General features: G+C 36.7%; 1 protein-coding gene across 2 annotated transcripts in view; it reads right to left on the reverse strand.

Moving 5' to 3' along the window:
* PKD2L2 (polycystin 2 like 2, transient receptor potential cation channel) overlaps positions 1–13,893 on the reverse strand; it is a 44,253-nt gene that overhangs the window by 28,259 nt on the left and 2,101 nt on the right. For both annotated transcript variants that reach the window (XM_025924564.2, XM_086703263.1), the window contains 6 exons: positions 13,151–13,284; positions 11,299–11,555; positions 8,194–8,415; positions 3,910–4,138; positions 2,098–2,268; positions 1,629–1,810 (listed from right to left, as the gene is read on the reverse strand). In XM_025924564.2, the coding sequence (XP_025780349.1) occupies positions 1,629–1,810; positions 2,098–2,268; positions 3,910–4,138; positions 8,194–8,415; positions 11,299–11,555; positions 13,151–13,284 (1,195 nt within the window). The remainder of the gene's footprint in view (positions 1–1,628; positions 1,811–2,097; positions 2,269–3,909; positions 4,139–8,193; positions 8,416–11,298; positions 11,556–13,150; positions 13,285–13,893) is intronic.

Consider the following 13,893-nt stretch of genomic DNA (forward strand, 5'->3'; position numbering starts at 1 on the left):
AAGATGAAAAGAGTTCTGGAGATGCATGGTGCTGATAGTTGCACAATATCAATGTATTTAATCTCATTGAATTGTACACTTAGAAATGGTTAAGATGGGAAATTTTAGGTATGTATTACCACAATAAAAAAATTCCTTATCAGCTTAACAGGAGGGCAAAAGAAGCCTTGGATGCTGAGCTTACTTCTCTGGGTTCTTGCCTTTTGATTTTGGTCCACTTTTTACTCTCTTTTTTTGTTAGTTCTTTAGTGCTATCTATATTTCATCTAGCTTTTTAAATTGTCCTGAAGAGGAGGTTGATCTCAATAACCTAGCACTTCATTACCAAAAGCAGAAGTGTCTTCATTAATGCACTCCAAAGTTGTCTACCTGTTTATGCTGAGCCTTATACTTCTTTTCTTTCCCACTCTCTAGGGTAAGAACAATTTCCAAGTTCTGTAAATTACTACATTTATAATTGATGTCCAGTACCACTAAGTTTTATTATTAAGTAACACTTGAATTAAAATCCTAGGAAAGGACCGAGAAGTTGTTGGAACTGCAAACCTAATTCACTCAAGAGAAAGCTAATTAGACTTCTCAAATTATAGGCTGTTTGACATTGGAAGGGATCATTGGGAGTAGTAACTTAATCCGGTTCCTTCATTTGCAGATAAAGAAATAAAGGTCTAGAAAAGTTGAAGAGCTAAGTGGCAGAATTCAAAAGTAGAATTATATCCTCTGGGTTCCTATTTCATTCTTCTTTTCACTACTGATAAATGAAATTTCATATAAATGCCACTTCAAATATTTCCATGCGGATGGTAAAAAGAGGGCAATCTAGAACATTTCTTTACACCAAAGTTTTCCCAAAATCAAATAAAAGGGCATGAACAAATAAGTTTGGAGAATTCATAACTAAAGAAAGTTATTACAGTTTTTCTTAGAGCCATCTGTTAATATGCACTACAAATTTCCAACAGAGTGATGCAAAATTTCCCAAACTTACTTAAATATGAAGCCATTTCCCCCCAATCTTGGTCTAAATTACAAAGAACATATTTTGAGAACTGATATTTTAGACTATCATAATTTTCTTACATAACCAGAACTTGTTTTACATACCCAGAAAGGAGAGTAAATTTATTTAAATTATTCAGTTAAAAAGAAAAAAAGCCTGAAAACTTTGCTAAGGATTCTAACTGATCAGTTCTATAAGTTTGTTGTCTAATTGCTTTATTTGTCTAAAAATATTTTTAAAACACAGCTTTGCCAGATCAGCAAAGGATAATCAGATCAGTATCAATAAAAGGATCCTAAAGATGGCGCTCTTAAAGGAAAACATTTAAGCTTGCTTTTCCCCAGAGAATAAATTATTACAGAGACACAGAAGCCAATTTCTGTTATATTTAACACTCCCCATGAAAGTGAAAAATTATCTTTCTAATTTGACCTTGTAATATTTAAAAAATGGACTGCACCATCCATTTGGATCTTCTAATGCTAAACACTACTTTGAGTGTGACAGGTATTTTGCCATTGTTGAAAATATAAAACCAAGTTTAAATTTGTTAAAATGTATGTTACTACTTATCATAGGCCTTCCTTATAAACTAGTAAATAGAACTATATTTGTGCTAACAGCTTACATGGCATTTTGAAAAGTGGAAAAGTCGTCAACTTGTGATCCAAAAACAAGAAATCCTAACTGAGCATAAGCAAAGAATATTATAAAAAACATGATGGCAAATCCTACTATGTCTTTGAGACAGCGGGACAAGGTTGTTGACAGCTGAGACATTGTCTTATTAAAGCTTATGAATTTGAATATCTGAAAAAGAACAAAGTTAATTGAAATAGAAGAATATTCAGTATCACAATTACTTAGAGTAAGTTAAATTAATTTCAGAAAAAAATTGCTTCAAATTAAAGGAAGTGCTTAATGATAGGAGTGTTTGAGGATTAGCCCACAATCATTCCAAGACAAAACTACTTTTATAATTACTTTATAGTTAAGAAAATCCTTTTGCTTTTTCATAACGTTGCAGCTTCAGTTCCCATTTTGCTAGTAAAAGATATGTCTAATCTGCTGTATTTAATATAATAAAATATAAATACCTTTATCCATGCAAAAAAGATGGTAATAGCAATTATATTGTTGTAATAAATGTACCAGTATGCAAGAAAATAGAAGTCTGAATATTTTTCAGTGTTTTTTAACAGGTCTTCAAGTAAGAGAAAAATTTGTATATTACAGTATATGTTGAAGGAAACGGCCACAAAACACAACTAAATGGAAAAATAAGAAAGGTTAAATTAGGGACGGTTTCTACCTCTAAATCTGCAGCCTATGAGCAGACAAAGGAGCAAGTTCATCAAAAGTTTAATAAAAATGGAGGGAGAAATAAGACGTAGGCTTTTACATGAATGAAAGTAAGCCTCGGGGCACCTGGGTGGCGCAGTCGGTTAAGTGTCCGACTTCAGCCAGGTCACGATCTCGCGGTCTGTGAGTTTGAGCCCCGCGTCAGGCTCTGGGCTGATGGCTCAGAGCCTGGAGCCTGTTTCCGATTCTGTGTCTCCCTCTCTCTCTGCCCCTCCCCCGTTCATGCTGTCTCTCTCTGTCCCAAAAATAAATAAACGTTGAAAAAAAAAAAAAAAAAGTAAGCCTCAACTTACAGAAGTTTAAAATAGCATAATGATCACAAAAGTAGAAAAATACTTATCACCTGACCATCCTGAACTATCTGCTTGTTTCTTTGAGTTATAAAACACAAATGTATAAAATGATTATGTTATTCTGACTAGGCTGTGTTTGTGCTCCATGTAACTACGTGATACCAAGAAGTTTATATTTTATTATTTATTTATTTATTATTTATAATTCCAGGGTAGTTAACATACATTGTTACGTTAGTTTCAGGTGTACAGTGTATCAGCTCAACACTTCCATACACATGATATGTAAAAGTTTAATATTTTCTACCACCTAATACTAGAAGAAATATTTTACAGTAACACAAAAATAAGCCTTTTGAGAGCCTCTGACAGCTCTTCCAGAAGAGGATTTCAGAACCAGGTTACCTCAAGTATCACAGCTTTAGAACGGTCATGAAAATCTTCCTTTGAACCTTTGCCTGAAATGCTCAGATAGTTAATCATTCAATGTTACGCTGTATAGTAAATTTTATCGGGGATAGTAGAGAAGTAGGTGGCTCATTTTCTGACTCTGAGACCCTTTTAATCTGGTTTTGGGAAAAAAGGCTTATATTCTGGATTGGCTATAACTAAGGGTCAATAAGGGTGAAAGATCACGTTGTGTAAGCCAGAAATATTTGTTCACTGTTTCTAAGACCAATTGCTTACCATCTGTCCCACCCTGCTTATGTATCTATGTTTATTTTAATATGTTCCAGTGGTGAGAATGGACAGTTTTTGGAATTCCTTTCAGAGATTATCTCCCCCTTCCTGGTGTTCTCTGTGCCCACAAGCTACCCTCTGGCTGCTCACTCCCTTCTTCCCCCTCTTCCAGGATCTGCCTAGGCTTGATTTTGCATATTTTTTCAAAATTGTGAGGAGGAAAGCAGATTGAGGCAACATAGGAGAGTACATGTCCAAAAATAACCATGATTTTCAACATGAGGCCCTATAAGAAACACATGTTTGAGTCGGGGAGGGAGACCTCTTGTGCACTTTAAATCATAATACCTATAGAATCACCTATTCTAACTTTATGCTGGCCTCTCAAGGACTAAATCAGGAAAGAAAGAGACTTGATCTTTTTGGTGGCACACCATTAGTATGCACTATGACAGTTCCTTTTATGATTGATACTTGCAGCTTTTGAAGGAAGTTCCAGATGAGTAGAAAACCTCCTTACTTGGTAGATTCAGATGTGATTCCCTTGAACAATACATATGAATATATACTTACCACCAGAAGTAGTAATTCTAGCCAGTTCCAAACACTTTTGAAATAGGCAGACTTAAATTCTCTTATTTTTTGAGCTTCTTGTGTTGTGAAGACAATAAGAAAGATACAAAATGTGATTTCACAGGAAGCAATAATATAATCATAGTGGCTAACATATCTGAGGAGCTTCACAGAGTAAAACTGCCATGAAGTAATGATTCCTCCAGTTGCAGGGAATTCTGCCACCAATCTGTAAAATTAGGTTAGCGGAAGTCACTGTGTATTTATTTCAAGCATTTGTTTTTCAGTACCTAACTCATTGTGAAGTTTCTAATTAGTGATGATGTGTACTTTAAGAATCAGGTATTTTGTACAAAATATGTTTTCTTAGCCTCATGTGTTCAACTTAAATTCTAGTGGATTTGCCTATTTTTTTTTTAATGTTTATTTCTTTTTGAGACAGAGTGTGAGCAGGGGAGGGGCAGAGACAGGGTGACATAGGATCCAAAATGGGCTCTGTGCTGACAGCAGACAGCCTGATGTGGGGCTTGAATTCATGAACCAGGAGATCATGACCTGAGCCGAAGTCAGTTGCTTAACTGACTGAGCCACCCAGGTGCCCCAGATTTACTTATTTTTTAATGGCTCCACTTTTTTGTATTCTGAATATTCACAGTGGTCAGAGACCAACACAGTGGAGAAAGTAAGATGTGATTATAGGCAGACATTCTTCCTATTTTGTGCTCAGATTGTTTGGTTATAACTGGGAATACTATTTTATCTCCACAGGACAATGAGATGATGTTCAAGAAAATAGTACATGGTTGGTTACTGTTATTAGGACTCCCACCAAAATGCATAATTCTTGATTATTTCAGAGAAGGAAAATACACTCTCCCCCTTTAGATTAGCAGAGACACTTCTTGCTTCTAAATGTTAAGCTTATATATTCTACTTAAAACAAATGTTTTCTGTTTGCTTTACACACAGGATGTTGGATACAGGGATCTATATGCAAACAGAAGTATAAAAATTAATTCCACCACTAAATAAAAATATTTGACGTTGTTCACAGTATTTCTAGTGTTCTCTACAACTTTAGATAGCTAAGAATTGGCAGTAATTTAAAGAACGAGTATCTCTATCACGATGTAATTTTCCCACTTAGAAATATTAGCAAATATTATTGGGACTGGAATAAGGTGCTGCGAAAAAATATGTAAATAAATAAAACCAGTTAAATAGAAAACAGAACTGTTTAAAACTGTTTCACCTTGCACATAGTAGGTGCACAGCATCGAATAAGTGAGTGAAGTGAAACAAACCCAATATTTTGATCTGACATGTACACTAATAAGGGAAAAAAGGAACTGTATTGTTTAGTTTGCCAGATGTGTTTGCAAAAAGGAAAGTAAATGAATAAGGTCTTGACTTAAGTAATGTGCTCTCCTACAACTACTGATTAGATATACTACCAGTTTAAAGTTTCAAAATCTGCTGGTTTTAAAAAGTAACATTTTATTTTATTTTATTTTTAATGTTTATTTATTTTTGAGAGAGAGCACTAGCTGGAGAGGGGCAGAGAGAGAGAGAGAGAGACAGAGAGACAGAGACAGAGGATCCAAAGTAGGCTCTGTGCTGATAGCAGAGAGCCCTATGTGGGGCTCAGACTCACAAACCACGAGATCATGACCTGAGCCAAAGTCTGATACTTAACCAACTGGGCCATCCAGGCCCCCCTAAAAAGTAACATTTTAAAAGGTAACACAGAATAAGCATAAAACCCACAGACAGGAAATCTGGACTTAGTCTAGGGGTAACAAGGAGTTCTTTGTATGATTTTAGGCCAGTTATCCCAATGTTTCTCCTCTTATTTAAGGCATACAAATGACTTGTCCTCTTTATCCTGATCAGGACTATTGGAAAGAGTGATTAATGCTGGTAAAAGCTCTGATTTTCTGAAAAAAGAGAAAAAAGCTATAAAATAAGTGGTGTAATATCCATTGGCTACTTAAGAGAATTCATTTATTTTATTCATTTTGTACAGGGTTTATTCTATTTTCTTATTATTTTTTTAAAGTTTATTTTTATTTCTGAGAGAGATTGAGAGCAAGAGAGAGTGGGGAAGTGGCAGAGAGAGAAGGAGAGAGAGAATCCCAAGCAGGCTCTGTGTTATCAGCCTGAACCCAAAGCGCTATCAGTGCAGAGCCTGATGCAGGGTCCAATCTCCCGAACCATGAGATCATGACCTGAGCCAAGATCAAGAATCAGATGCTTAACCAGCTGAGCCACCCAGGAGCCCCTATTTTTGTACAGATTTTAAAGTCCAAGGCTGTGTTTCACTGTCACTGTTGCACAAGGGCAAAATCCTCTAATCAGAGTAGACACCGAGTCCATATTTCATTCAGAGTAAAAATGTAAAACTCATGAGAGAGAAGTGGCTCACTGAGATTTTAGTGGACACTACTTTTTGCTTTTCGAGCAGTCATTATCCCAGTCCTCCTTTCTACAGAACCCCTACTGTATTAGGCATCCACCATTCCCAGATCACTCAGAGAAAGTGGATTTAATCCCCAGGCAGATCCAATCATGGCAATCCTATTTCCTTTGCCAGTGTTTGGTTCTATAACACAGGCCTAAAGCCAATTAGCATGGTCCAGGTTAGGCAAATGACCTAAGGTCATCAGACTGATGGAGATAATTTTTTCTCTTTAGATAGTTTTGTCTCTTCCCACTATCTCTTCCTTCTCTTTTTCTTCCTCCTCTTCCTCCTATAGGAATGTCTCTCATCATCCTCCTGGGTCTAAGTTAGCCCAGGTATGTATGTCCGTATCGTGCAATGGACAGAAATGCAAGAGAGCAAGTTTTAATGTGCAAACTCATTTCAAACTTCTGCTTGTATCCTATCTGCTCCCATGCCAAGTCACAAAGATGAGCCCAGGTTAGGAGCCAGGGAAGTGCACCCCTCCCTGAGTGGCAGGGCACCGTGAGGTTATATGGCGGAGATGTGAAGAACTGGGGCCATTTTTGCAAGGTCACCACAGGCTCTAGCCATTTCTAGGATGCTGGGTACTGGTATATATTGTTTGAAATTTAAATTGTTCATTCTCGAGACAAGAATTCATACCTTACTAAAGAAGCTCATTCTGAAAGCAAATCAACGGATCTGAATGATCTGATTTAGAGGAAGTAATCAAGACTAAATGTTAGATCTGTGCAGCTGCAGAATGACAAGAAATAAGACTATGTGTTCTTTTTTTTTAATTTTTTTTATTTTTTTTTTAAATTTTTTTTTTCAACGTTTATTTATTTTTGGGACAGAGAGAGACAGAGCATGAACGGGGGAGGGGCAGAGAGAGAGGGAGACACAGAATCGGAAACAGGCTCCAGGCTCTGAGCCATCAGCCCAGAGCCTGACGCGGGGCTCGAACTCACGGACCGCGAGATCGTGACCTGGCTGAAGTCGGAGGCTCAACCGACTGCGCCACCCAGGCGCCCCAAGACTATGTGTTCTTAATATAAAACTGACATATTGTATGTAATTCTCCATGTTCTTGAATATCTTCCAAAACAATGAAACAATGAATATGATGTTGCTTTACCACATTTTTCATTATTGGCATAAGTTCATTGTATTTATTTTGAGGCCTATGATTTTAATCTCAGCAAACACACAAACTGGAAACCCTAACAAGGGCTCTGGATGCTATTTATTTTATTAATTAATCCATTTGTTAATTATTTAAAATGTTTTTAATGTTTATTTATTTTTGAGAGACAGAGAAACATACAGAGTGCCAGTGAGAGGGACAGTGAGAGACAGGGAGACACAGAATGTGAAGCAGGCTCCAGGCTCTGAGCTGTCAGCACAGAGCCCGATGAAGGGCCTGAACTCACAAACCCTGGGATCATGACCTGAGCTGAAGTCGGATGCTTAAACTGACTGAGCCACCCAGGTATTCCTTCATTTATTTTTTAAGGAGGCTCCATGCCCTGAACTCCATGGGTCCTGAACTCAAGACCCTGAGAAAAAGAATCTCATGCTCCACTGACTGAGCCAGCCAGGCACCCCTCTGGAGGCTTTAAAAAAAAAAAAGTTACAGACAGGGAGGGAGCCAAACCATAAGAGACTCTTAAGGACTGAGAACAAACTGAGGGTTGATGGGGGGTGAGGGAGAGGGAAATTGGGTGATGGGCATGGAGGAGGGCACTTGTTGGGATGAGCACTGGGTGTTGTATGGAAACAAATTTGACAATAAATTATATTTTAAAAAACCCAATATACTACGGTTTTGAGTCACTTACCTGATGATGCAAAACAGGTTTATGTTAGCATTGTATAATGAAAAATCAATGAAAATAACTCTGGTCCCTCTTGTGATCCAGCTGTTGAGTCGAAGGTTAATGAACTTGTTTTTTGTGTCAGATTTTGATTTTGATAAAGTGAAAATAAATCCCCCATTTCGGTAAACACCAACAAATCCCCAGTGCCAAGGGGAGCTACTATTAGGAGTAGAGTACTTCCATCTATTAGGTATAAAAAGAATAATGGAGAGATGAGAAAGCCTGACTGAAGTATATGCATAAGCTAACCTTAAAAAAAAAAGCAGTATTAAGTATCACAGTAATTTTGAAGCAAGACAATGAGTTAAGGATTAAGATTTAATATAGTTTTTAAAGTTTATTGAGAGAGAGAGAGTGAGGGAGGGGTAGAGAGAGGCAGAGAGAGAATCTCAAGTAGGCTCTGTGCTGCCAACGTGGACGCTGACACGGGGCTCAAACCGATAAATGGTGAGATCATGACTTGACCTGAAGTTGGACGCTTAACCTACTGAGCCACCCAGGTGCCCCAAGATTTAATATGTTTTCACTTTTTGGTGTGTATTGTGGGCAACACACTAGATTAGATGCTGTGAGAAAAGTTTTTTTAAAAAAATCCGTCTGTTGCCTCAGGGAACTTAAAATCGAGAGAACAATGATTTTTTTTTTTCTTTCATACATGTCTCTGTTGTCTTATGAGATCTTTAGGCTTTTTGTAGGACAGGAATATCAAGGGCTGTGATTTGGAAATATCTATTTCAGTATGGTAAAAGTGGGGCTTCATAGTCTGTCTTCTACAGGTCATGTACCATTTATAAATGTCAATAAAGAAGAGCTTTGTTACAATGTCTATATTGTTATAATGAAAGCTCATAAATCAGAGTAAAATGAGCATACCTAAATTGTTTCCATCCTTCCTACTTTTAACTTAATTATGCGATTTCAAAACATAAAGCCTTAACTCCTCATTTCAGTCCCTGTTCAGTTTCCTCAAACAGATTTGAAGGATTATCTGAAGATGCATTGCTTCAACTCGTTTTTCTATCAGTAATACTATGTTTGTTTCCAGGAGGAGGGATAAGTGGTAACACTAAGAAAAAATACTCAGATTTAATGACAATTTCATTGTTGTATTTTCCAGTGTTTTCCACATGGTTGTTAAAATGAAACAAGAACATTTATTATACCAACCTTCTCCTACTTCCAATTTTTATGATGTTTTTAATTAGTGAATGTTTCATTTTAGATGGACAAACAAGCACACATTGATTATTAATTTGGTTATTAGGGAATGATAAGTATTACGATTCCAAATCTGTAGTGTTAATTTTGGTATTTAAATTACTTGTAGTTGTTATGAGAAATTGGAATATTAGAATACCTAACAGATTAGTTTTCAGATTCCAGTTTAAAATGTGCAGTTGGGTAATTGATTTATTTTGTAATTTTTCATTGAAAGAGAAGTAGTGTATAGTACTGTAATATTTAAGGTGTTGTGTCAGCATACTTATGCGTTTATTAGATTTATGAGAATTATACATTGCTATCCTATAGTATAGCCAAAAACTTAAACAAAGGAAAAACAAATCAACAAAAACCACAATGCAATGATTAATTTTGGGGCTATAGGAGAGGTTGTTGAACAAAACAAATTTTAATCACTGTTCATATTTATAATATGAATCATTAATGGACTTGTTATCAACTTGTTAATTGAATTGTTAATCGACTCATGATTAACAAAAATTATGATTTAACTACAGGCTAAGAAAAGTGTGTGTTGAGGGAGAGACACATGACAGACGACTTTCATGACAGAGATGGTAGGTACATAGAACTGTAAAATCAAGTAATAGCAGTATAAAGCGCATTATTTAGAAATAGGATGTACAGGGGTGCCAGGGTGGCTCAGTCGATCAAGCATCAGGCGCTTGATTTTGGCTCAGGTTACGATCTCGTGGCTCGTGAGTTCAAGCCACATATTGGGCTCAGCACTGATAGCGTGGAGCCTATTTGGGATTCTGTCTGCCTCTCTCTCTGTCCCTCCCCCACTTGTGCTCTCTCTCTCTCTCTCTCTCAAAAGAAATAAATAAACTTAAATAGGAAGTATATACCAAAAGAAACAACTAAAAGAGCTAAAAGGGGCTGCTTCTGAAGAACTGTGAATAGGAAAGGGTGGATATTTGTATTTGTAACATTTTGATAAGTATTAAATTAAAAAACTTGTTCTCTGCCCCCTATGATTTTCATAGGATCCTAAAAGCAATGATACCAGCAGTTTCTGTATTGAGGGGAGGAAATGTCAGTGGCTTTGGGTTTCATGTTTTCAGTACAGACAGAATTAGCCTCAGCCAATTTGGAGAACCCTGCTAGAATACCTTTGGGAAGGCGTCATCAGATGCGGTGCCGCCACGGCATAACTGCTCCTTTTCAGCGTTGGCAATAACGGAAGATATTGCTGAAGTCAGCCAGAGTGAGAAAGGAGGGAAGCGGCGGAGCACACTTAAGACACTCCCTGGGGTCCCAAGAAGCATTTGGCATGGGTCTGAGGGAGTCTGGTCAGAGACTGAAAAGCTGAGTATTGTAAAAGCGTAGACAGATTCCTTACCCTGTGTCCGGAACGACTTAGCACTTCATATACCCGAGTTAGAAAAAAAGAATACTCTCTTATATCCTTTGGTAAACAAAATAACAGGTTCACTCTTACGTTTCTTTTTTTATTAAATTTTTTTTTAAAGTTCATTTATTTATTTTAAGAGAGAGAGAGCAAGTAGGGGAGGGGCAGAGAGAATCCTAAGCAGGCTCCTCACTGTCAGCACAGAGCCCGATGCAGGGTTCGAACTCATGAACTGTGAGATCTCGACCTGAACTGAACCCAGGAGTTGGGCGTTTAACCAACTGAGCCACTCAGGCACCCCCACTCTTACATTTCTAAACACTGCTCCTCTGAGTCTTCCTCTGGTACGATTATTGAAATAGTCTCCTTACCTGCCAGACCTTTGTTGGTTTATTTGTAAAATATACCTATTTTCCCAGTTTTTAAAAGGTACAAAGGCAAGAGGCTAGAAAAAGTTACATGTAACTACTTACTCAGTTTCCTGCTTAAGGCCAAAATCAGACGTATCTTCATTGCTAGAAGTGTATTTGTCATAACATTCACTCATCAAAGACTGAAAGGATGAATAGACCTTGCATGTGTTGTTGCGGACTCTTAGTTGACGGACTCTGGGCACTCCTAAAAGTATGTTCTCATAGTAGATGCGACTGCTGTTCTTTAGATTATACAAAGTCTTGTTCGTGTACCATGCATCCCAGTACAGACCTTCCAAAAGGGGTCCTTCCATAAACTTCATATAGAAAGATAAATGTTATGGGAAAAGTATTTTCATGTCATTTGTATAACAGAATCTACATTTAACATTACCTTAAAAGCATGAGTCAGTGAGTGTATGAGTATGAAAATTATTGACCAAGCCACCATTAACATGAATGGAAATGATGATGTCGAGGAGGATAATGAAGATGGTTAATATTTACTGAGCCCTTAGGTAGTAGGCAATGCTCTAGTTCTTTAGAAATACTAACTCCTTTAATTCCACAACCTTTTACCCTTTCTTATATGAGGGGTACACCAACAATTGTCCCCTAAGAGTATCAATGCCCATAGCCATGTATTCATGGTTGTCATGGCCCTAATTCAGGACTTGCCCTCAGAGTTGTCTGTGTTCCCCTTCCCCACTAACTCCAGTGGTGGCAACTGCTACTCTTGGCTCTGCCCTTCTAAGAGATCCCAAACCCAGGGTTCAGTTTTTTCTTTTCTGCCTTTGTTTTCTTTGCCACTGGCCATGCATACTTCAAGACAGTACAATAAAAAAGAAGCAGGGTGATCTCCACTTCTAGTCTCGGGGGAAATTTCCTCTTTCTTTCATATTTCACCTGGTCTATACCAATGACCTCTAATCATCTGCCCTCATCTCACACTTCCCCTCTCCCTCTCAGGAAGTGACCTTGTCTCTTTCATAGGTTTTAGATTCCTAGCATGACATTCATGATTTGACCTCTTGTTCAGTTTATAGTTTGCCCTTTCCACCTCATCTTCTACATGCCTATAATGCCAAACAAAGTGCCATATGTAGAATTACTTACAGCACCTACTGTTTATTCTTCCTAGAATGCCCTGTTACTCATCCTTTAAAACTCAACTGAATTGTCATCACCTCTACAAAACATTCCTATCTCTTCTTTATGTGCCCCAATGTTTGCGACTTGGGATACCTGAAACTTCTGTTCTCTTAATGTGAGCATCTTGCTAAGTTAAATGTGATGTAAAAAACAAATCTGTTCCAATGTTGATGGAATGATTCTCTCACATAGTTAAAAACACTATAAAGTTATATTTTACATATGTACTATTTATTTGATTATATACTGTACATTACTGTAATACACACAGTATAGGGCTGCATACCAAAATTATATATATCTCACTTTACAGGCCATGAAAGGATTTTTTTTAAAGTTTATTTTTTTCAGTAATCTCTACACCCAAAGTGGGGCTCAAGCCTAGAACTCCAAGATCAAGAGACACTTGCTCTTCTGACTGAGCAGCCAGGCGCCCCCATTTAAGGATTTTTTAAGAATAATTTTCACTATACACAACTATAGTTTGATGCGGATCCTAACCCCACATAATGTTTTTCCAAATGCAAAGATAGTGTTAAAAAAAGTATAACTTTTTTAAAAGTTATAAAAACCCTATTACACTGAGAGCATAGGTTCTCAATATACACTTACTAATTGGTTGATTCTAAAAGTTTAAATAAATGATATTCATTTTTACTCATTCCTTCAACAAATATGTCTCCAGTGCCTATTACTTGTGCCAAGAGTTTGTTTATGCAATACCATAAGCTACTTCATTCTCAGTCACATGATACCTTACCTTCCAAAAATCAGTTATGCTGCGAATAGACTTAAAGTTGGTTCTTTCATCACCAGGCACAGAAGTGTCCAAAAATAGAGATGACATAACTTTGTTTAAGTAATACATATGTGGGTTTACCATGCCAAAAGTCACTAAGGAGAAGAATTTTTGTTTACAAATTTGTCTTTAAAAAGTCAGTTTATCAGGATTAAAAGTTAGTTAGATTTTGTTCCCAATCTTGTTTTGAAAATCCAAATTTTTTCTTGACTAATTATAAAAGTAATTTAAAAAATGAAAATAGAAATATACAAAACAGGAAGAAGTTTCTTGTCATCTCACTGCTAGAGTTAGGTTTAGCACATATTCTTGAGATTTTTCTGTATGCCTACACATTTATAAAGAAAATAAGTTTATTTTCACAAAAATGAGATCGCATTATGCATAGTCTTCTGCCAGTTAGCTTTTTCTCTATTTTTACAGTAAGCAATATAATGGTAAATAGTTAAAGCTATGGACTTTGAAATCAAACAGATGATTTGAGTCCCATCATAAGGATAATACCTGATAGTTTTGTTATGAGAAGTGAGATAATGCATGTGGAGCACTTAAACCATGTTTTGGCACAAGATAAGAATTTTTAAAACTATTAACTAATATTCATTCTCTCTCTAGGAGTAGGTGGGTAGGTTTTAGAGAAGGGTATAGACTAACTGTGTCTCTCTTTTTTTTTTTTTTTTTTGCTAGAAACCTTTTAGTTTTTA

Source organism: Puma concolor, chromosome A1, assembly GCF_028749965.1.
Source record: "Puma concolor isolate L17-30 chromosome A1, mPumCon1.1.hap2, whole genome shotgun sequence".
NCBI lineage: Eukaryota > Metazoa > Chordata > Mammalia > Carnivora > Felidae > Puma > Puma concolor.